Consider the following 22,013-nt stretch of genomic DNA (forward strand, 5'->3'; position numbering starts at 1 on the left):
TACTTTGAAGTGAAGACCCCTCAGATACTTTTGTTCTCCCCTTGGTTTATACACTTCCTGGTTGTATTTCATTACTGTGATGTAATTGTGAATTAACTAATCACCATGACGATGGAAACAATTTTGAGTGGTGCCCCCATGAGTACTGCTTCAAAGTAACAATGCCAATCAGGCACCATGCAACATTAGGTGCTCACACGCATGCACACACACACACACACACACACACACACTCATGCAGAAACACACACACAAACACACACACACACACACACACACACACACACACACTCATGCAGAAACACACACACAAACACACACACACACACACACACACACACCAAGAGTTGGCAAATTGTAATGCCATTTCTGGACGGTTAGTGAGGCAAACTCCATGTGATTTGAAACTGCCCTGGTGTAAAACAACTGTGAAGGTGAAGGAGAAAATGGTGAGAAGTCTGCATGACTCCACACATCCGCCAGAATGAGCAGAATTAGAGTCATTTCTGTGATGTGCCGTGTCTGTGTTTGTGCTTTGTTTTTGGTTTATGAGACAATAAAATAGTTCTTCTTTACAGACTTCTGCTTCATTTTCCGATCTTCTCACCGAGCCCCTTCCAGTCCCGTAGAAGCGTGATGTTCTTTGTTGTTTTGGCTCTGTACTCCTAGCACGTTGGACTTGAAATGAAACAGTGAATGTGAGATTTAAGCGCAGACGGTCAGCTTTAGTTTCACAACAGTCACAACACAAATCAATGCAAGAGCCATCACTAATGTTCGAGGTTTTACAGCCCCCCCCCCCCCCCTCTGGTCCAGCAGTGGTACCTTGCATCCTCGTGAGTCACATGACAGACTTTGACCCTCTCCTGCAGTGGCAAAGCAAGTTGGGTTGATCACAAATAATCCAAATGCCTTTACTGGTCTTCATTTGTCAGAAATGAACTTTATCATCAATTAAACAATTTTCGAAGTCATTGGCTTGGGGAGGTGATTCAAATGGCTGTGTTTTTGGGGGGTTTTTTGCATGAATTTCATACACTTTTTTAACATGGCACAAGTTTTCTAAATCATGGCACGTGCATAGCCATTACTTTTTTCTGAAATCATAGGCTGTGTTTTTTTTATTTTATTTTTATTTCTTGCATTTATATAGAAATTAAAGCATTGACTCTTAGGACCAGCAGGTGGCAGCATAGACAAGCCTCTAGACTGTAAGGGGGCACAGATCTAACCTGAGGGAATGGCAGCCCTTTTCACACCTTCTGCACATCGGCTGGGGTCGGACTGCAGCTGCATCCGGCACCCAGGCACAGATCCTGGACCAGGATCCTTTTTATCTCAAATTTCCTGGACATCATTTGCTTTTTTTTTTTGGGTGGGTTTTGGGGGTAAGCTGACCGTAGATTTAAAGATGACCACATTTTGAGACTGAAGAAATCATAGACAGATGTTACAAGGTCATGTAAATCTGACCGGGGGTTAAACGTGGGCATCACGCTCACTAAGGGGCGACATAGCTCAGGAGGTAAGAGCGGTTATAGGGGTGGCATAGCTCAGGAGGTAAGAGCGGTTGCTCGGCAGTCGGAGGGTTGCCGATTCGATTCCCCCGCCCTGGGAGTGTCGAAGTGTCCCTGAGTAAGACACATAACCCCTAATTGGTACATTGCATGGCAGCCTGTCACCGTTGGTGTGTGTGTGTGTGTGAGTGTGAATGGGTGAATGAGAGGCATCAATTGTAAAGCGCTTTGGATAAAAGTGCTATATAAATGCAGTCCATTTACCATTTACTAAGGGATTGTTCATTTTTTCCTAAAATAGCCAATGAGTGCCTTATTGTTAGTCAGCTACCTGATTCAGTACCCCCCCGTCCCTCTTCATTGTTAAATGAAATGCATCTCTCGAGGGGCCGACCTCATGCAAAAAAGAAAAAAAAAAAGCAAATGCAAAAAAAGCAATTTATGAATGCTTCTCCAAGCTGAGACAGGGCTGAGTTTCGCACCTGAGCTCCTGGTCATTATTTCTCTGTCAAACCCAGTCGCCCGTCGGAATCAAGTGTTGATGTCACACCCCTGCACTTTCAGTCTAAGCGAGCGTTGCCATGGAAACCTTGCCTCTCAGACCCCCCACCTCCCCCATCCCCCATCCCCTCTCTCTCTCTCTCTCTCTCTCTCTCTCTCTCTCTCACACACACACACACACACTTCCTTTTTTTCCTGACTTTCATCTCCTCTTCTCTTCTGGAACCGAACCACTCCTTTGGGATGTGGAGACTCCTTACCACACAGTAGAGACACCGGAGGACGGGACAGCATAGACGAGGTGAGAAAAGAGTATGTGTGTGTGTGTGTGTGTGTGTGTGTGCATGTGGGTGTGAAAGAGGTGTGTGTGTGTGGGTGTGCATGGGGTGTGTGTGAAAGAGGGTGTGTGTGTGTGTGTGTGTGTGTGTGAAAGAGGTGTGTGTGTGTGGGTGTGCATGGGGTGTGTGTGAAGGAGTGTGTGTGTGTGTGTGTGTGTGTGTCGGGGGGTGTGTGTGTGTGAAAGAGGTGGGAACGTGTGTGTGTGTGTGGGGGGGGGGAACATGCTTGTTTGTGTGTTGTGTCCTTGAGTGTAAGTGTTGCTATGTTTATGATGCCTGTCAATGTAACTGATGGTGAACTACCTTGCAGCTAGTAGTAGTCCTATCTGTAGAACTTTTAATTTTGGTCCGTGTAAAATCACATTCTTGGTTAAGGTTGAGTGCAATATTATTTTAAAGGCACAATGTAAGGTATAGAGCATATTTATTAAACCCTTCATGTTCAAGCAAGGCCATGGATCTCATTTATTTGCCTGCTAACTGTTGTGATATAACTCAGGCGTATATACAGGCTATTTTTAATGCACTGTAATTAATTCTAAATGTCAGCTAACTGCAGTTAACATAACATATGACAGAAGCTTAATTTCTTTGCACGTGTTATTCCCTTCACCATATATTAAGCTTCATTCAGCCCGGAAGGTCAACTGAGAACTTGGCTTACATGCAAAATAACAACCCGTGACCAAAGGTGCTAAGCTATGCAGGGGGCAGGTACAATCAATCCTCACAGGGGTCTGTGGTGGGACTACAGAGTAATATAATCTGTCTGGGACTGTAGTGCAGCCTCCCACTAAAGTTTACAGAAGAGCGCCAAAGGAACTAGAGACCGCACCTCCTAGGGCACAGTGTCCCCATCAGCGCAAACGTTTCTACTTTGTCTGGAGAGAAGGGCTCAAGTTAGGGCTTCAGTATGCTTTGAACGACACACATGCTCAATGCGACTCGAGGTCTGTTTGTTTAATGATGCTCCATTTCAGATGGTGGAGCAATCAATCAAGTATATCGTCTCACACTTCCACCCTCTCCACTTCCTGTACAGATCCTCCCTTTCCACTTCCTGTACTAATCCACCCTCTCCACTTCCTGTACTAATCCACCCTCTCCACTTCCTGTACAGATCCTCCCTCTCCACTTCCTGTACTAATCCACCCTCTCCACTTCCTGTACTAATCCTCCCTCTCCACTTCCTGTACTAATCCTCCCTCTCCACTTCCTGTACTAATCCACCCTCTCCACTTCCTGTACTAACCCACCCTCTCCACTTCCTGTACAGATCCTCCCTCTCCACTTCCTGTACTAATCCACCCTCTCCACTTCCTGTACTAATCCTCCCTCTCCACTTCCTGTACAGATCCTCCCTCTCCAGAGCCTGCAATTTGGGGACAGAGAGCTGAGTTCTGTGCATCTGGGTCGACCCTGAGAGGGAGAGACGGGACAGTGCCATGACGGACGCCCTTTTCCTGGTCTCGGGGGGCCCGACCTCGCCCGTGACCTCGTCCGCGCCCGCCGCCGCCCCCACCCCAACCCCGATGCCCATGGCGACCGTCCCCCCCGGGTTCCCGCCGTACGACGCGCACATGCACGTGCACACCATCCTCATCGTCATCATCTTCAGCGTGGTGTGCTTCCTGCTGCTGGTGGCCTTCTTCTACGCCTTCTGTTTCCGCTGCACCCTGGAGCCCCTCCCCAAAGAGCGACGCCCCGCCCCCAGCTGCAGCCTGGACCGGGAGGAAGCCACCTTCCGCCGGAGCTCCTCCTGCCCCTCGGTGGGGAACTCGATCTGAGCAGGACGACAACCACCATGCGCCCCCCCCCAAAAAATACTAATAAATGGTAATCAAAAAGGGATAACACCCACCATGATTTGAGATCGAATGCCAGGTCAAGTGTATTGCACCAGCATTTCGCTGTTGTGAAAGTTTTATAGGCATCAAACTACACGTGGTCATATGGTTCTGGTTATATACATATTGGTTATATGTGGCTTTCCGCATCAGCTGTTGATGCTCAGCGATCGCGGTTCACGCGTGTTTTTCGTCCACGTGTTCCGTGTGTCACTCAGACGTGTGAGTCACGGTGTGTGAACTGCGCTCCATGAAATGGAGGATCAATATACTTGTCGACTGAGGGGCGTCCATAAAAGGAACCACTACCTGCGTGCTTGTTGTGGGTTTTACACGTGTAATGGATTTTTATTCAATTATGTATGTCTTTCTTTTTTTTGTTTTGTTTTTTTTTTTGCTTCAGCAGTAAAGCAAATTTGTGGATTGAAAGCGTTTCCGTCTGATCTGTTTCTGTGCACACAGGGACATCACTCACAACATTTAAAATGCTTTTTTCCCTGGCTGTCTAGACGGCTCATTTACTAAACCTCAGAACAAATAAGCAATCTTTTTCTCTCTTTTTTTCCCCCGTGGCAGCCGCACGCCCTGGTTATTGACAGGTAGTTCGTGCTGTTTGGAGAAGAGAAAGGAGAGTGAGGTACTCACTGTACTAACGATTACCTGAACTGCCTCGCCTGGAAAATTAACAGATTGATTATCCAGCTGTATGAATGCTATGTAAAAACGTTTCTGTAAGTTGCTCTGGATACGAGCGTCTGCTAAATGCCTGTAATGTAATGTAATGTAATGTAGCAGCCCCACTGGTGAGGAAAGCACCAGGCGATAATGACCATGTCACTGGTTCCCGACCCTGTTCCTGGAGATATACCCCCCGACAGGTTTCCATTTCAACCCTAATTTGACACACCTGATTCTACCAATCAGCAGCTTTTGATTTTAAAGATCTTTAGCTGTTGAATAATAAGTTGTGGATTTGTCAGGGTTGGAGTGAAAACCTACAGGACGGTAGATCTCCAGGAACAGGGTTGGGCGGCCCTGCTCTAGCTGCTGAATGAGGTGTAGCTTTGTTAGGGTTGGAGTGAAAACCTACAGGATGGTAGATCTCCAGGAACAGGGTTGGGCAGCTCTGCTCTAGCTGTTGAATGAGGAGTAGCTTTGTTAGGGTTGGAGTGAAAACCTACAGGACGGTAGATCTCCAGGAACAGGGTTGGGAGCCACTGGATAATGAGCTGCTATCCACCTGTTGACTCAGCGTCAGAACTAACGGACATATTAACTCCAGCCTATATAGCCCATAAAACACCTCTAAAGGCGAAATGCACCAGCACTAAAAAAAGCCACTGTTCCTTAACATCAATCATATTTACAGGTGCACTCTTGTTATAGCCTGCGTTGTCAGGGGAACGACAGAGGAAGGTTCTTAGCTCCAGGTATGGAGGGACAGTGCAGTACTTGATGTTCAGCTGCCAAGGAACTATCCTTTTCAATATGTCATTATGCTTTATATGACTTTACTACTCTTCATGAATATTCTGGATAAATAGGAGTGTCCTGAAAGTGTGATTTGTGGAGTCGATCTTCTCTTCCCTCTGTTAATTGTTAAAGAAGCGGCTAAAGATTCTGTTTTAGCACACTGTGTTCATCAGTAAAATTGTGTTCCCTGCTGATGCACACCTGATGTTTTCAATCAGGCTACGAATGAGCAGTTGGGAGTATAATAAAAAAGGAATACAAATTTTCAATAGAAGTGGACAGCCCATTTATTTCAGTTACTAGGTTCAAAAACAGAAGTGCAGAAAGAACAGGGGAAGGTGACAGACACTTAGTGGAAGGCTGATAATAAAATAAGAATCCCTAGAAACAGGGAGGAGCCGAGATGAGATGAGTCTATTTTGATTCCACTGAGCATGCTCCTGATCCACCTAATCAGATGGCAGGAAAGTACAGACCTGACATGCAAACGAATCCAGGAAAAACCTTGTGCAAATATTTCCCTGACCAGTTTGAATTTTATTTAAAAAGTGCTTTGAGTTTGAAGACATGTCCTATGTAAATAAAAAGTATAAAGTATATACAGTGCAATCTGTAAAGGTATTTTGACTGTGACACAACGTTTGTAGTTTTGGCCATCTACTCCAACGCATTGGATCTGAAGTGAAGCAATGAGCTTAAAGTGCAAACTGTCAGCTTTTATTTGCGGGTATTTACATCCATACTGGGTGAACCATGTTTGAATCATAGACCTGGGACCGTACTATAAATATACATCCTCACCATGTGCTGTGGTTCTGTCTGATAAGCTAAAGAGCAGGTAAAAGCCAACTAACGCAGCTCTAGAAGAAAAGGCAACGCAGAAAAAGAATTTGATGGATACATAGAGGTTAAAAGCTTAACATTTCAAGAGCCACCGATGAGGCAAGAGAGCCAAATCTCCCAAGAAACCCTGGTGTGTCTGTCATCAATGACCAAATCACATTTTTTTCCCTCCTTTCTCCACAACATTGAAAACCGAGATGAATCCACAGTAGGATATACGCAAATAAGTATAATAATGAGTTACACACGTCATAGCCCCAATGCTGCTTTCACATGGTTCACGGTCAATGGTCAGACAGCAAATCGGATCAGTCATTGTAGTGGACAAGAGCACACAATGGTGAAATTTGGTTAGGATGGCGAAGAATGCGCAGGACGGGGATTACCTTCGAAGTTAAATTGATTCAAGTTTTAGATGTGGCACAACACAACACAACATGAATATGGAATACGAGAAATTAATTTTGTCGCCTTTTTTCCCCCCCAAATATAGACAAAGAGCTATAACCAAGCACAATACTCCTGCCCATGCTGGAAATAGCCGTTTGTACAGTTCTATCGCCTAGCAACATCACCAGAGCAACGTACACATTATGCGCCCTCGTGCCATCTTGCTTTTTTTCCTTTATCATCCCAAAAGTGTCGTTCTGCCGTCCACCATCTAGCCTGATCCATGTGAATGTAGCAAAGGTGTCATTATAAGAGCTTTGTGTGTCCTGCAGGGTGGAAGGAGAGGGGCAGGGGGGTAAGGGAGGGGGCGGGGGGGGGGGGGGGGGGTGTGACCTCACGGCATCCCGCTTCAGGACAGGCAGCACATGGCGCTCTTTTCGAAGCCGCGGGAGTCGCAGGAGCCCTCGGGGGACGCCATGATGGAGTCGCGCCCGTTGAACTCGGCCGAGTTCAGCTCGATGTGCCCGTCCTGCAGGCCGCTGTCCTGGAGCGTGTCCTTGTAGTGCGACTGAGAAGGACGGTAGACCACATGAGGGTGAGTTCAATGAGAAGGACAGTAAACCACACGGGGATGAGTTCATAGAGAAGGACAGTAAACCACGTGGGGATGAGTTCATAGAGAAGGACAGGAAACCACATGGGGATGAGTTCATAGAGAAAGACGGTAGACCACATGGGGATGAGTTCATAGAGAAGGACAGAAAACCACATGGGATGAGTTCATAGAGAAGGACAGGAAACCACATGGGGATGAGTTCATAGAGAAGGACAGTAAACCACATGGGGATGAGTTCATAGAGAAGGACAGGAAACCACATGGGGATGGGTTCATAGAGAAGGACAGTAAACCACGTGGGGATGACTTCATTGAGAAGGATAGTAAACCACGTGGGGTTGAGTTCATAGAGAAGGACAGGAAACCACATGGGATGAGTTCATAGAGAAGGACAGTAAACCACGTGGGGTTGAGTTCATAGAGAAGGACAGTAAACCACATGGGGATGAGTTCATAGAGAAGGACAGTAAACCACACAATTTCATTGCATGGCATAATGTGATATTTGTGAGGATATTACCGCTGTATTCACTAATAAATACCTTGTGGGTGTTCTCACCCATGTAATAACTATGGGACTAATTTCAATAGCTGGTGGGAGTCTCCTGGGACAAACCACACCCACCTCCCAATATAAACACCAGGCCCCTCCCCCCTCTCACCTTGCTCACAGAGGAGTCCTCCACCCTGCATTCCTCCGTGGACTCTTCCAGGGAGTTACCAGAGGCCTCCATCTTGATTCGATGGGAGGGAACAGACTTCACGTCCTCCTCATCCTCACCCGCCACAGAGGGAAAGACCTGCGGGGACCAGGGTGAGGACACCCACACCCAACCCCCCCTCGCGGTCACTGGAAATGGTACCTTCCAACATGAGAGCCTGCACAGCTTTTGGGAAGTACTCTCGCCAAACTGAGAAAAACGTTTACAGACGGATGTGTTGAGTGAAGACAAAGACGGATCAAAGAGAAAGGAAAGAAAATAAACCATACATAGCTCACTGGAGAGAGAAAGAGACAGGCAGACAGACTGACAGACAGACTGAGAGGAAAAAAGAGTGGGCCGTACCAACACGTCCTCGTTGATAGGGGGGTCCGGTGGGGAGATGGTGGCTTTGCTGATGGTTTGGGTCTCGAGCTGAGGACAGGCCGCCTGGGCATTTCCGTCTTTGTCTCTCTTTCCCTTCAGCCAGTACGTCTCAATTTCCACGTTGCCCTGGGAGCCACAAAAAAATAATAATCATAATTAAATACAGAGGATGGCTTTTGATACCACACACAAATGTTAATTTCCTCCGACTGAGGCTCAAAGACTACGATTTCCGTTTCTGCACAAGCGTCCAATCAGCAACCTGGGTCATTAACTACAAAGAGCAGCCAATAATTAGGCAATGAAAGAGCAGACGTGTGTGATGAAAGGTTGCCGTAATCAACGCGTGTCTTTGAAGGCTGTTATCACCAGCTGCAAGCTCTCCCGCCTGCCTCCGTCTTCTGTGGGACTAATGATATTCCCAAACACTAACGGGCAGCCAGGACCAATTAGTTAATTAATCCTGCATTCAAACAGCTTTCTTTGAATTGTAATTTGTTTTATTTTATTATTTAGACTTTTTACTCTTTACTCTTTGGTTTTACTGTTTTAATGATATGTGCTTTTATTCACGTTATTTTTTTATTTTTATAATTACGAATAAAGCACTCACATGAAGGAGTTTTTATTATCTGAAAATGCACCTCTTTATTTGTTTTGTTTCTGGGTGAATTTTTCCTCCAGTGAAGACGTACAGATATTGTGGAGTCTAAACAATTTCACTGATAAATTAAACCATACAAGAGACCTCTGACCTCTGATTAGCTGATGAGGTCACAGCAGTACAGATTTGGTTGCCATAGATACTGACAGATGGGGAGTGATCATGTGACAGCGCACTTGGTCAAAAGTGCAGTTGGTGACTGTGCTAACCTTGATGGTGATAGTTCCCCTTCGCTCAAAGATAAAATGGCTGCCCTTCAGGTGCTCATATGTAGCGCTGCTCAGCTGAATATGCATCTCCTGTAGCAGCACAATGAGAAACCATCATCTCTTATTAATTTTGAAGTTATTTACCATCAGCCGTAACAGGTGTGAGCTTGGCCCCACGTCATTTCATACCACCAAGCAATTCACAATACCAGAGGAACTTTAAATACAAAGTAAACTTCTGTCGCCACATTAGAAGAATCAAGCGAATACAATATTAACGTTATGCTGTAACAGATTGAATTAAATTTAGTTATGTCAAAATCGTGATAGTCAGCCCTCCCTGCGATGCACCAAGCACGCCGTACCTTCCCATTGCTCTCCATGGCAGAAGCCGTGTGCACCGTGTCGCCATGGAGACCATACCGCGGCATCTTGTGCCCCACCACTCCCGCTACCACCATTCCGGAGTGAATTCCTAAAAAAATTTGAGATACATTGACATTTCAATTTGGAAACTTTAAAATCCTCAAGGAACATTTTTCAGGTCATGAACTTTCAGCTCATTTGGTGAATTCAGACGTGATTTTAAGCCAGACCCGCTGCACTCACCAACTCGGATCTGGATGTTGTTCCCGTTGGACGGGTCCTTCAGGTGGTCGATGGACCGGACCATGTCCAGCGCCATGTCGCAGATGTTGTGGGCGTGGTATTTGGTCTTCTCCGGTGCCCCAGCAACCACCATGTAGGCATCGCCAATGGTTTCCACCTGGGAAGGAATGAACAGGGAGCGAATTGGCCAACGGTCTACCCTACAAGCTATTCTAACAGTCTACCCTACAAGCCATTCCAATGGTCTACCCTACAAGCAATTCCAGCAGTCTACCCTACAAGCCATTCTAACATTCTACCGTACAAGCCACTCCAATGGTCTACCCTGCAAGCCATTCCAAAGGTCCACCCAACAAGTCATTCCAACAGTTTGTCCTATTAGCCAATCTAAAGGTACACTCATGTAGGCACATGGATGCATAGACACACACGCACCCGCACACACACACACACACACACACACCGCAGGCCGACCTTGAAGACGCGGTGTTTCTCGCTGAGCGTGTCGAAGAGCGTGTACATGGTGTTCAGCATGGACACCACCTGCATGGGCGTGATGTGGCTGCATATGCGCGTGAAGCCGACCACGTCGCTGAAGAGGATGGTCACATCCGGGAATACCTGGTCATTGGACAGGAAGAGCAGCCAACCTCACAGTCAACATGACCAGCCAACCTCACAGTCAACATGACCAGCCATCCTCACAGTCAACATGACCAGCCAACCTCACAGTCAACATGACCAGCCATCCTCACAGACAACATGACCAGCCATCCTCACAGTCAACATGCCCAGCCATCCTCACAGTCAACATGACCAGCTAACCTCACAGTCAACATGACCAGCCATCCTCACAGTCAACATGACCAGCCAACCTCACAGTCAACATGACCAGCCAACCTCACAGTCAACATGACCAGCCATCCTCACAGACAACATGACCAGCCATCCTCACAGTCAACATGCCCAGCCATCCTCACAGTCAACATGACCAGCTAACCTTACAGTCAACATGACCAGCCAACCTCACAGACAACATGACCAGCCAACCTCACAGACAACATGACCAGCCATCCTCACAGTCAACATGACCAGCCAACCTCACAGTCAACATGACCAGCCATCCTCACAGTCAACATGATCAGTCAACCTCACAGCCAACATGACCAGCCATCCTCACAGCCAACAAGACCGGGCGCGTTTCCTATTCATTCTGTACAATGTGTAAACTTATAAATCATCAACACAGAACATCTGATACTTCCTTAGAATGTTACACAGTTTATTTTTTAATTTTTGTTGCCATTTTCTGCCATTTTCTCCCCAATTTAGTCGTTATTCCAATTCCCTGTGTGTATCACGGTCCTGGTCGATGCGCTATCCTCTCTCGGTCTGGGGAGGGTGTAGACTGCCACATGCCTCCTCCGATACATGTGGAGTCGCCAGCCGCTTCTTTTCACCTGACAGCGAGGAGTTTCACTGGGAGAGCGTAGCGCTACCTCCCCCAGATCCCCTCCCTGCTGAACAGGCGCCCCGACCAACCAGTAGGAGTCGCTAATGCAACTCAGGACTCATACTCCTCACCGGCTTCCCACCTGCGAACACTGCTAATTGTGTTCGTAGGAACGTCTCACCAAGCTGGAAGTACCGCTGCCGGGGATTGAACCCGGGGCTCTGTGGTGGTAGGCGAGTGCTTATACCTCTACACTACCCAGACGGCCCTCGCAGTTTAAAGATCAACAAGAGCTCTGACCTCGCAGGTGTTGACGGCCGGTTCTCCCTTACGGAGCCTTTTGGCCACAGGTTTGGGGATCATCCTGTACAGCAGGTCGTCCGTCTTCTTCATCTCGTAGTCCAGCATCTTCATGCTCTCCTCCAGCTTGCTGGACTTCTTTTGTTCCTGCAGTCAAAAAAAAAGAAAAGGTATGTGATGTGTTCCATCTCAAGCACACCTGATTCTACCAGTGAAGCCCATTGATTAGTTGGACCAGGTGTGCGTGAGATCATAGAACACGTCAAATACCTGGAACTGGTCGGGGGCACCCAAGTATGTCACACGCAAGTGAAACGCCGGTGGGGCGTGTCTGTCGCAGACAGGAAGTGAAGCGTGTATACGTCGCACACAGGAAGTGAAGTGTGTATATGTCAATACAGGGCATATATTTGTGTGAAAAATACATCGCTGGTGCATCTTTGTCCAAAAAAGAGGATAATGCCGATTCTTAAATTTCCTTCCAAAGTAGAATTCTACAAAGGCAGAGGTAACTCAGCAACAGTCTGAAAGAGAGCTTTTTTAGAGATCTGAATGTTGGCACCGTCATCTTGTGTAAGTACCGTGTAATTTTGCAAAAAACATAACAGAAAATGATTCTGGCAAATGATTACAAGCCACCTCACTTTTTAAATTACACACTAGTGTTAGAAAGTGGCTCGTGGCGTTCCAGCTGAATTGTTACCAGACAAATAACCCATACTTTTATACAAATTTGTACTATTCCCATAGCTATGAACACCAGAACAGGCTGCTTCAGACACATGACTTCAAAATGATTTGAATAAAAGATAAATGTAGGTTTTGAACATGCCATTTTTAACATGTCTTTAGAGACCATACAATGCCCACACATACAGCCTTAGAAAGGCACAGACTTTCTAAGTGTGTGTGTGTGTGTGTGTGTGTGCCTGTGCATGTGTGTCTGTGTGCATGTGTGCGTGTGTGTGTGCATGCGTGCCTGCATATGTGTGTCTGTGTGTGCGTGCCTATGCGTGTGTGTGTCTGCGTACGTGTGTGCGTGTGTGCTTGCCTGTGCGTGTGCGTGCGTGTGCGTGTTTGTGTGTACCTGTCACACAGCGAAAGCTGCGGTCTCTACCTGAATCAGGGCCCGTTTCAGCTCCTCTGACTGCTGTGTCCCGGCCAGCACCAGGTCCCGGCTGGAGTCATGCATGCTCAGGTCGTTGATGTACAGGCCAGTCTTAAACATGGCACTCAGACTCTCCATTCTGCACAACAGAACAGTCAAATATTATATTATATTGGTGTGCTTGTGTGCAGTTCAGTTTGCAGGTGCATGTACAGGTGTGCTTGTATGCCGTTTAGTTTACACGTGCTTGTATAGGTGTGCTTGTGTGCAGTTTCGTTTGCAGGTGCATGTACAGGTGTGCTTGTATGCCGTTTAGTTTACACGTGCTTGTATAGGTGTGCTTGTGTGCAGTTTAGTTTGCAGGTGCATGTACAGGTGTGCTTGTATGCCGTTTAGTTTACACGTGCTTGTATAGGTGTGCTTGTGTGCAGTTTAGTTTGCAGGTGCATGTATAGGTGTGCTTGTGTGCAGTTTAGTTTGCAGGTGCATGTACAGGTGAGTTTGTATGCAGTTTAGTTTGCAGGTGTATGTACAGGTGAGTTTGTATGCAGTTTAGTTTGCAGGTGCAGGTACAGGTGTGCTTGTATGCAGTTTAGTTTGCAGGTGCATGTACAGGTGAGTCTGTGTGCAGTTTAGTTTGCAGGTGCATGTGCAGGTGAGTCTGTGTGCAGTTTAGTTTGCAGGTGCATGTACAGGTGAGTTTGTGTGCAGTTTAGTTTGCAGGTGCATGTGCAGGTGAGTTTGTATGCAGTTCAGTTTGCAGGTGCATGTACAGGTGAGTTTGTATGCAGTTTAGTTTGCAGGTGCATGTACAGGTGAGTCTGTGTCTCACACAGGTGTCCCCAGGAAGATGATGGACTCCCACTCGGGCATGTATCTCATCTGTCCCTTCAGCTTCAGACAGCGGCTGCCGTCTCCCCAGCTCTCCATGGCATTGGCGCTGTTGCCGTCTGCGTTCAAGCACAGCACAGTCCAATCACAGCAGCCCTGTCTTAGCTTGAACACATTAACAGCCAATCACAGAACCCCTGCGTCAGGTCAAACACAGCACAGTCCAATCACAGCAGCCCTGTCTTAGCTTGAACACAGTACCATCCGACCACAGAACCCCTACTTTCATTTGAACACAGTTCCACTCAACCACATAACCCCAACCTTTGTTTGAACACAACACAAGCCAATCACAGAACCCTAACCTTAGTTTGAACACCATACCAGCCAATCACAGAAACCCCTGCCTTGGATTACACACAGCCACTTAAACATCTTATAAATGACTAATCCTCATTCAGAGGAGGGTCTGTCAGCAGGTTGCACAGCTACCCTGCACAGACAAGCGTGCTGAGAGGGCTATTCTCCCAGAACTGGGGCATCGCTTTTCGCTTTGTCTCCACAGGAGAGCAGCCACACAGGGTCTGTGTGTGAGCGAGACACGGGCTCGCATCCCGAATTCAGAGCAGGCTTCACGCTCCGGGGTTCAACAAATCGATCTGCACCATCTCAAGGACCCCTTTGTCTGCGGGCTTTCATCCCGGCCCGCCACTTAACCGCAGTTCAGTTAAGTTCAGCTCTTTGTCTCTTTTGTCTCCGTTCAACCGCGCCAGCCTCCTCAAACCGACAACAGGGGGGTACGTCTACAGACTGTGACCTTCGTTTAAAAAAAAAACCCGAAATAAAACGCTGTGAATGTCAGCGGCTTGCGCAAAATCGACAGTCTGACGAAGGTCGTCGAACGCGAGAGGAAGCGAACGTCGACGGCGTGTCCTCTTGAGCGCACGTTAGCTATTCACAGCTCGGCTAGGCTAACAAAGCCTATTCTGCAGTTCTGCAGTTTAAAAAAAAATCAATCACTGAACAAGAGACATGTGATAATAAGCAGACACTCCAAAGTTATAAAACACTAAACCACGTTGGAGCAATGCATTCTGGGTCGGCCGATCTCGGCTCTCACCTTTGTAGTCGTCTCCGATGATGGACTGGAAGGCCATGAGCTCCACGTCGACGTCCGCAGAGCGGTTGGTGTTTTCGTAGTCGGAATCTACGAAAGCAGATCCACAGGCATGGTTAAAATAAAAAACAAAAAAAAAACACCGCCTTTCCACCATCGACTGTGCTCAAAAGTTTCAACAGACCGGGTCATGTGACGACAGGGGAGGCGGACACCTGACCCTCCCCCCCAAAAAAATGGCACCTTACTCTGGACGCGGTTGTGCAGGTTCCTCTCCCTCTTCACCGGCTCCTTGGACATGATCTCAAACAGGTTGTTGGGGTGCGAGATGATCTGCGAAGACGAAGCAGAGGACACGCCCGTCTCAGCGGCTGCGACTCATTGGTAATTCTGCGGTGGCTCACAAATTATAGGATGCTCTAGATGCTTATGGAAATTCTGGCTATGCCTGGTAGTTCAACTAAAGAGGTTAATCTTTAACTTTTAAAACCAGCATGTTTTGGCACGCGGCCTCCATCTGTCCTGTCACATTTGGCCAGGGTTTTCAAGGGGTTTTCTGGTCCAGGGAACCCCCCCCCCCCCCCATCCCCACATAGGCTCAAAGCATTTTAAGTTTTTAAAAAGTTTTATTATTTTTAAATATTTTCCCAAATCTACATGTAGTCGATTAGTCACTGCATATCCAGTCTGGCCAGGGGTCCACTGCAGTACCTGCAAGGACCTCCAGGGGTCTGCGAACCCACCAGGATATGGGCCGTCACCTTCTAAAAGGCTCCTGTGACAGCACACAGCCTGTCTGTAAAATGGTCAGCTGCATGTGGAGTTGCCATGGCAACTTACACGTAACACAACTACATGGTTAAGTGGACCCAAAATAGGCCACCTGTATGTGTTAAATGGAGTTTGCACCCCCTTTGAGTGGTTATAGAACAGCTGACTACAGGGGGTTTCATTCGAACAGCCTGTTGCTTGGCCATCAAGAAAGAATCCTGTCTAGTATATTGCGTACTGACAAATGTATAGCCAAGTCAAAAATGTATGTACTGCAATATCTTTTGCAAAACTTGTGCATCGTCTTACATTATTATGACCCTTGTTGGTTTCCGTACAATGCTTGTCCATAGTCCTGAGCCAATCAGATTAATGTCTGGCATATCACTGTACCTTGTGCTGAGGCAAATGCCTCACATGAATCCTATACTGATTCCTACATCTCGACTCCGGTACGTTTGTTTCACCCGGAGTTCTTGCCTTGCCCTAAATTACACGCATTAGCAAAGCGAGGCCCCCCCTGGCACCTCACCATGTTCCAGGTGAACTCCACCAGGGGGCGTGCCAACAGGAAGGCGTCGTTGATCTTCTTCCCGTCCAGGTCGGGGAAGACGGTGGCCAGGCCAGAGCCCACGTTGTGCACCACCATGTCCTGGAAGAGAGACATTACACACGCCACAGACCAGGGGTGTATCGACACCGGAGTAACCCTACTGGGAAATGCACGGGTAATGCGATGTACACAGACTTGAAGCGCAATGTCTGGATGGTGTCCAACGATGAGATTGGGGTAAAGCATTAAACGGGAAATTACGAAACTGTCAATTGTAGCGCATAATTAAACAAGTTTAAACAGATGTTGCGGCACATTGACAGACACAATTGTTAAATAATACCGCAATTAGCAGAGATACATCCTCCCCCCATCAGCAGTCCATCACAACCCCCCCCCCCCCTCAATATCTGTACCTGTTGGCTGAGCAAGTTACATACAGAGTGCTGTTTCTACACACCCTACTAACTCTATTACTCTGTCTTTCCTTATCCCTCTTTCTCTCTCTCTCTCATTCTCCCTCTCTCTCTCTCTCTCTCTCTCTCTCTCTCTCTCTCTCGCTCTCACACACACGCACACACACACAGATTTACTGTAAATCCTTGTCAACAGCTTGAATATCAAGAATCTCATCTGTTTTTGGTTTTTCCTTTAGATATTACAGAAACAGTTCTCAGAGAGAGAGAGAGAGAGAGAGAGAGCACATTAAATCACAGTAACGCAGCAGTGATAAAGCATAAGTCGCCTCGCACACGCCCACACACACACGCCCGCGCACCTGTCTGAAGACGATGTTGAAGGGGAAGACTTCGAAGAAGAAGTCACTGGTGATGGGCAGGATCTCCTGCTCCTCCTCGTCCTCCTTCTGAATGTAGCGGTAGGCGGAGTTGTCAAAGTTGAGCCTGGGAAACCCCCATGTTGTGCACAGGAACCATGGTTACAGAATAATTATTATTATTATTATTATTATTATCATCATCATCATGCTGTTTTTGCATTGTTAGTGTTTGTAGAACAGATAAAGCTCATTTTAACCTAATTAAAATGATAAAGAGGGTCACACAAACAGTCCTCTCATTTTGTCTCTTGAATGATTAATCAAGCACCTAGTTAATTTAATTTACCAAAATAAAGGCAAATTAATGCTTCGGGTTCACAGAGCACTCAGAAAAAGGGGCAGGCTCGACGCCAGGCTTTTGTTTTGTAAAAAATACTTTCGCGCGGTCACTCATGTCTCTGTTTCCTGAGGGGAGAGAGCGGAGCAAAAGGCCGGGGCAGGAAAAAAAAGGTCGCCGTGGTGACCAGCGCTGACCTCATGGTCACGTGGGAGTAGTCCCCCACCAGCTGCTCAGACAGCACCTCCACGTGGATGTCTGTGTCGTAGAACTGCTTCCCCATCTGGCGCAGCTGGCCCATGGCGTAGTGCAGGTAGCCCTTCCGTTTGCTCCTGCAGGGAGAGAGTGTGGTATAACGGGTTAGGGAACCCGAAGGTTGTGGGTTTGAGTCCCAGGTAGGATGCTGCTGTTGTACCCTTGAGCATAGTGCAGGTTTCCCTTCATTTTGCTCCTGCGTCCGGAGGGGGGGGGGGCAGAGAGAGAGAGTGGGGTATAACAGGTTAGGGAACCTGAAGGTTGTGGGTTCGAGTCCCAGGTAGGATGCTGCTGTTGTACCCTTGAGCCTTGGGATGTAACAACGGCACTAAACAGTTTGTGTAAACAGCAGCGTGAGCTGGATTAGGAGAACAGAATAATGTTGTTTGCTAGAAGCCTGTAATGTAATACACAGGTGTGAAATTAGGGGGAGAGGGAAAGGTGTGAAATGGAAGGAAATTGGAAAATGAACAGATGATTCAAAAAGGTAAGTGAGCAGAGAACGAGCAGCTGCATTTTGCTTTCCATTAGGGGTAAACTCTTCCGCCCTTTCTCCTTCCAACCTCCTCCTCCTTTGTCCCTTTCTCTGTCTCTCTTCCTTCTCTGCGTTTGTGTTTCCAAATTGTTCATCACCAGAGCTGCATCACACATAGTCAAGTAATAGCAAAGGACAGTATAATGACTAAATTGCACCATTCAGCTCACCTTAGCGTGTGGGTTGCTATAATCTAGATTGCCTCTATCTGAGTGCAGATGTTCTGAGTCTCCTATACTCCACAACACTACAAATCCCAAATCCATATTTCTATCCATAAATAATGCTCTCTACCGACATGTACTGTCTACTGTAATCGGGTCACTTCTAACTCTATCAATTGGCTCTGTTAACAAAGTATAAAATATTCAAATGAATCTCTTACAAATTGTAAAATACTTCAACAACAGCTTCTTCTCAGTGACACATTTAATCTCTTAGACACCTGGAGCTAGATTTGTTGCCCTTCTCTGTACTTTTTTGGCTCTGTAATTGACCTGTAATGCAGGGGGACCCCATTTTGGCTCTGTATTTACCTGTAATGCCGGGTGACCCCATTTTGGCTCTGTATTGACCTGTAATGCAGGGTGACCCCATTTTGGCTCTGTATTGAATTGTAATGCAGGGGGACCCCATTGTTCAGTCTGTATTGACCTGTAATGCAGGATGACTCCATTTTGGCTCTGTATTGACCTGTAATGCAGGGTGAAGCCATTTTGGCTCTGTATTGACCTGTAATGCAGGGTGACCCCGGTGGCAGACTCCTCCTGGCAGAAGAAGGTGGGGGGCTGCACTTTGGGGTAGCTGAACCGCAGGTACTCGTGGAGGTTATCCAGCCCGTTCACAAAGTCACGCACATGCCGGCCCAGTACCTGCAACACAGGCAGGAACTCAACACGCCAACTCAACACTAACATACTAAACACGCCAACTGAACACTAACATACTAAACGCACAAACTCAACACTAACCTACTAAACACACAAACTCAACACTAAACTACTAAACACACAAACTCAACACTAATCTACTAAACACACAGACTCAACACTAGTCTACCAAACACACTGACTCAACACTAACCTACTAAACACACAGACTCCACACTAACCTACTAAACACACTGACTCAAAACTAGCCTACTAAACATGCTGACTGAACACTAACGTACTAACTCAGCACTAACACACAAAACACAGTCTCAACACAAACCTACTGAACACAGACTCTACACTAACCCAGTGAACACACTGACTTCACACTAACCAACCAAACACACTGACTCATCATAGACACAACACTGACACACACAATCAGGATTGACAATCAAAAAAACAAACACAAAACAGCTAATAACAGCTAACAGTACAGAAAACTCAACACAGTGAAACACACATGGAATCATAACCAAAGCTAACAGTACAGAACATTCAACACACTGAAACGCATAAGCAAACACCTATCAGTTTTGCATGATGAATGAATGAATGAATGAATGAATGAATGAATGAATGCATTCACCCTCACCTTCAGGATCCTGTCGTATCCGTACTTTCCCACAAATCCCAGGAAGTAGACGCCCCAGGAGTTCATCAGTTCATTGTAGGGCGTACCTGTCACCCCACTGGCCGCCTTGGCAATGCGAGGAATCACACTTTCACTGTACACCTGGGGGGCGGGGGGAAATAAATTACCTCAGGAATCACACACTCACTGCATTGATTGTACTACAACACACACATACCCACACACACATAGACACACACACACAAACAACACCACACACACACATTCAAACAGCACTACACACATGCATGCACACAAACAATACTATACACACACACACAAACATACACAGACACACACACACACACTAACACACAGGCACACAAACAAAAACACAAACACATAAACATGACCTTAACTCTAGAGCTATGGAACTCCCCCCGACCCCCCCTTACCAGGAACTCCCTCGTCTCTCAGGACACCCCCTGGCCAGTAAACCGAGGAAACCAGATACCCTCGGCTATCTGTCAACAGCGGCTCTCTCACACGACAGGTGTGAAAGTGCCCCCCTGACCCCCCCCCACCCCCCACCCCACCCCGCCTCCCCACCTGGTGAGTGACGAAGGAGTGGAGCCTCACGTCCGCTCGCTCCCTCACCAGCTTCCACACGTCGTCCCCGTACGACTCCTTGATGAAGTCGTGCAGGCTCTCACACAGGAGGCCGTACATGGCGCTGCCGTGGCGACCGCGGCCGGGGCTGCTCTGCTAAGGTCCTGTAACCGGGGTGGTGGGTGGGGGGGCGGGGGGGTGGGGTGGAGGGGGAGAGGGGGTGGGGGGGTCAGGACCCCAAAAAACCACCCAGGAGGCGACGGAGGAAAGAGAGAGGCCGAAGAGCAGCGCGGGATATAAACGAGGTCTCGCGAGCCGCGCTGTCGCCGTCCGTCTCCGTGGGAGACGTGCTCACGCTCGAGTCGATTTTCGGGTTTTCCTCCCCCCGCCGCTCTCTGCCTGTTAGCTTCTCGGGAGACGTCCGCTCTCTCTCTCCTGGCCTGGGACGACGCGGAGGACTCCTTTAAAAAGGGTCTACGCCCCTCACGCTGACACTCGACTGCAGACGGCCGGCCTTTGTCCCGCTGTCACCTGTCAGTACCTGGTGGCCCCCGGACACGCCCCCGCACCTTGTTCGTGTGACAGGAACAGACCGCAGCGCTCTGAGTCCAGCTCTCAGCGCCACATGACGCCCCGTCAAGAGCCTCTTCCTGTCAGACAGTCTGATCTCTGCCCCAAATAAGGACGGAGGTCTTCCAACTTTGGGATGGGGGACGACAAACAGAAAAAAAAATTTTGGGGGGGGGGGGGGGGGGGGACTAATAGTTCCACCAAATACAACATGATAATATTGGATGGGGGGGGGGCATTTCATGTTTTCCCAAAGTTGGGGGGAATGTGTATGCTCTATATGCATGTACATACACACACATAAGCACATGCACACACCCACACACACACACACACACACACACACATATACCCACCCACCCACCCGCACCCGCACACACACACAGGCACACTCATGCACACACACACACACACACATATACCCACCCACCCACCCACCCGCACCCGCACACACACACAGGCACACTCATGCACACACACACACACACTTGTAAAATCACACAATGATGTGTAATCACAGCCTGCTGAGTTCCCTGATTACAAACATAGACGCATGCAGGCACTCCTGCCACACTGGGAGCCACTGGAGCTTCGTTATCCTCTTCAGACTCTGTGCCCCATTACCAAACCCCCCATTTTACCATTACTACACCCCCTCCCCCATTTTACCACTACCAAACCCCCCCAACTGCAATCTACACAATGGCCACTAATGAGGACATACGGTCAATACATACACACGTTACCTCTGAAATCTGAGGTATAACCTGAGGTTACAATATACACTAATGACACCATGCTATATTTCAATTCAGCTCTACTTGTATAATCCTTTTTACAGAGACACTGTCAGAAAGACATATTACAACGGCAAAAAACCACACATTACATATTGTAAGTGTAATGCATACTTTAAACTTATTCATGGATCATAGGAAATGTAATTATATAGATGGAATGGATCTAGCAAACATAGTGAATGTACTCATAAAAGCTGCCATGTTCACAGAAGAGGGAATCCATTATTCCTTTTAATCAGTATGCATCGACCGTTCTGAACGCAGCGACTTGTTGAATTAATTAAGATGTTGCATTGCTGTAAGACTCAAACACAGAACTTGTTATGAATGATGATACAAGCGCATGAATAAATAAACAAGACTTGTGATTACTGTGTGAGTGTGATTGAGAGAGG

At 47.4% G+C, this 22,013-nt stretch overlaps 1 protein-coding gene across 2 annotated transcripts; it reads right to left on the reverse strand.

Annotated features, from left to right (window-relative positions):
- Window positions 1-7,284: 7,284 nt before the first annotated feature.
- Window positions 7,285-20,391, reverse strand: LOC118222645 (soluble guanylate cyclase 88E-like). 2 transcript variants are annotated; one of them, XM_035408382.1, is made up of 18 exons: window positions 20,249-20,391; window positions 19,661-19,801; window positions 18,866-19,005; window positions 17,541-17,675; window positions 17,007-17,130; window positions 16,208-16,327; window positions 15,153-15,237; window positions 14,908-14,994; window positions 13,789-13,906; window positions 12,966-13,095; window positions 11,849-11,995; window positions 10,570-10,716; window positions 10,096-10,252; window positions 9,852-9,961; window positions 9,487-9,576; window positions 8,593-8,739; window positions 8,188-8,325; window positions 7,285-7,477 (listed from the first exon to the last, which is right to left on the reverse strand). In XM_035408382.1, the coding sequence occupies exons 1-18, from the start codon at window positions 20,366-20,368 to the stop codon at window positions 7,319-7,321; spliced, it is 2,295 nt and encodes a 764-aa protein (XP_035264273.1). In that variant the 5' UTR covers window positions 20,369-20,391; the 3' UTR covers window positions 7,285-7,318. The 2 variants fall into 2 exon arrangements, with proteins under 2 accessions (XP_035264273.1, XP_035264274.1); XM_035408383.1 differs by lacking the exon at window positions 20,249-20,391 and having other exon boundaries at window positions 19,747-19,801.
- Window positions 20,392-22,013: the final 1,622 nt, after the last annotated feature.

The sequence above is a fragment of the Anguilla anguilla genome, chromosome 3 (genome assembly GCF_013347855.1).
Source record: "Anguilla anguilla isolate fAngAng1 chromosome 3, fAngAng1.pri, whole genome shotgun sequence".
NCBI classification, from domain to species: Eukaryota; Metazoa; Chordata; class Actinopteri; order Anguilliformes; family Anguillidae; genus Anguilla; species Anguilla anguilla.